The sequence below is a fragment of the Corvus brachyrhynchos genome, unplaced genomic scaffold (genome assembly GCF_000691975.1).
Source record: "Corvus brachyrhynchos isolate BGI_N302 unplaced genomic scaffold, ASM69197v1 scaffold212, whole genome shotgun sequence".
In the NCBI taxonomy this organism is placed as follows: Eukaryota; Metazoa; Chordata; class Aves; order Passeriformes; family Corvidae; genus Corvus; species Corvus brachyrhynchos.
The window spans coordinates 272,352-274,278 of NW_008236768.1; the positions used below are offsets into that span (position 1 = coordinate 272,352).

General features: G+C 64.4%; 1 protein-coding gene across 1 annotated transcript in view; it reads left to right on the forward strand.

The window, feature by feature from the left end:
- The first annotated feature begins 60 nt into the window (after window positions 1–60).
- Window positions 61–1,927, forward strand: part of TMEM161A (transmembrane protein 161A) — a 3,611-nt gene continuing 1,744 nt past the window's right edge. Inside the window, exons 1-7 of the mRNA XM_017727515.1 lie at window positions 61–144; window positions 314–411; window positions 486–642; window positions 866–1,017; window positions 1,291–1,351; window positions 1,466–1,609; window positions 1,718–1,831. Coding sequence (XP_017583004.1) covers window positions 318–411; window positions 486–642; window positions 866–1,017; window positions 1,291–1,351; window positions 1,466–1,609; window positions 1,718–1,831 — 722 coding nt within the window. The 5' untranslated portion in view covers window positions 61–144; window positions 314–317. The remainder of the gene's footprint in view (window positions 145–313; window positions 412–485; window positions 643–865; window positions 1,018–1,290; window positions 1,352–1,465; window positions 1,610–1,717; window positions 1,832–1,927) is intronic.

Sequence of the window (1,927 nt, forward strand, 5' to 3'; positions counted from 1 at the left end):
TCTGTCCCTGTCCCCAGCAGGGCTCGGGGACCCCCAGCACCTCTGACCCCCCTCTCCCCGCAGCCTGTACCGCTACAAGCACCCCTCGGACGAGGAGCTCTGCGCCCTGGCCGGGAAGCAGCGCCCGAAGAGCAAGAGGGACAGGTCAGCCTGGGTCACCCCCGCGGTCCCGGGGGGTGGGAGGGGCTGGGAGTGGGAAATATTTGAGGCTGGGGACAGTGGGAGTCACCCCAGAGTGCTGAGGGGTGCACCAGGGGTGTCACCCCACCACGGGGTGACACAAGGGACAAGCCAGCTCTGGTTTTCACCGCAGGAAGATGAATGGGATGATGGAGGACAAACCCCTGTCCGTGCCCCGGGACATCAACCTCCAGCTGGACACCAGCCCCATCACCGCCGTGGACACTCTGGGTAATGCCCTGTTCCCCCAGGACGCCACCCAGGTGGTGTCCCCAGGGCGGTGACGTGTCCCCACGCCCCCCCAGTGCTGCGCTATTTCCTGGAGTACCAGTGGTTCGTGGATTTCGCCGTCTACGCCGGCGCCGTGTACGTCTTCAGCGAGGGCTACTTCTGCCTGGTCAGCCCCGCCAGGGAGACCAACCTCGGCGTGCTCTGGTGCCTGCTGACCATCGTCTTCTCCGTGTATCCTGATTTTCGGGGGGCCAGGCTGAAGAGGGAACCCCCCCCCCCCTTATTTTTCTTCCCCGCTGAGGCGTAAAACTGAATTTTATGGATTATTTATCTGAAGGTGCCCCAAAGAGGAGCTGGTGGTGGCTTCATGGTGGAGATGTTTAGGGGCCTCACCGGGGTTGGGGTGTCCCCTGGTGTGTCCCAAATTTCCTTGACAGCCTCCCCCAAACCCCAGCAAGGTTTTCTTCATGGTGATGCGGCATTATTTCCGCTCGGAGGAGGGCGGGGAGCGCTCCGTGTGCCTCACCTTCGCCTTCTTCTTCCTCCTCCTCGCCATGGTGGCCCTGGTGGTCCGTGAAGACTACCTGGAGTTCGGCCTCGAGGCTGGTGGGTGACAGGGATGGAGACAGGGAGCAAGGAGGTGACCCAGTCATGGGGGTCACTCCCTACTCATTGGTCACCCCCTACTCCCAGGGGTCAGTCCCCACTCCCAGGGGCCATTGCCCACTCATGGGTCAGTCCCCACTCCCAGGGGTCATTCTGCACTCCCAGGGGTCATTCCCCTCATTGGTCACCCCCCACTCCCAGGGGCCACTCCCCACTTCCAGAGGTCACTCCCCTCATTGGTCACTCCCCACTCACAGCAGTCACTCCCCGCAGGGCTGGCCGGAGTCACCCATAACCTGGAGACCATCCTGAAGCCACGGGGCTGGGAGTGGACGTGAGTTGGCAACTGGGCAGGGAGGGAAATGGGGGGAAAAACCCCTTTTTGGGGAGGTTTTTGGGAAGTTTGGGGTGGGAACCATCCCCCACTGTCCCTCCTCTGTGTCCACAGGCTGCCCCTGGCTAAGCTGGGCTTCAAGCTGGGGCTGGTGGCCCTGTGCTCCTTCCTGGGAGCCCTCCTGACCTTCCCGGGGCTGCGCCTGGCCCAGACCCACCTGGATGCCCTCAGGATGGCAGCGGACAAGCCCCTGACCCAGTTGGGTGCCACTGGGGAACAGCGGGGACCCCCCGGCTGTGGGGGAGGTTTGGGGTGGGAGGGAAGGGGGCAGCGGGGGCTGTGGGGTTTCTGATGGTCCCCCCGCAGGGTCCTGCTGCACGTGGGGTTCGTGGCGCCCGTGCTGGTGGTGGTGATGTGGGTCAGACCCCTCTCCCGGGATTTCCTGCTCCAGGCCCCGCTGGGCAAGCGGACGGTGCAGATGTGAGTGGGACATCTGGGGGGACACTGGGGCACGGGGCTCTCCCATCCCCCAGTGACCCCCAGTGACCCCCTGTGACCCCCTGTGCCCTCCCCAGA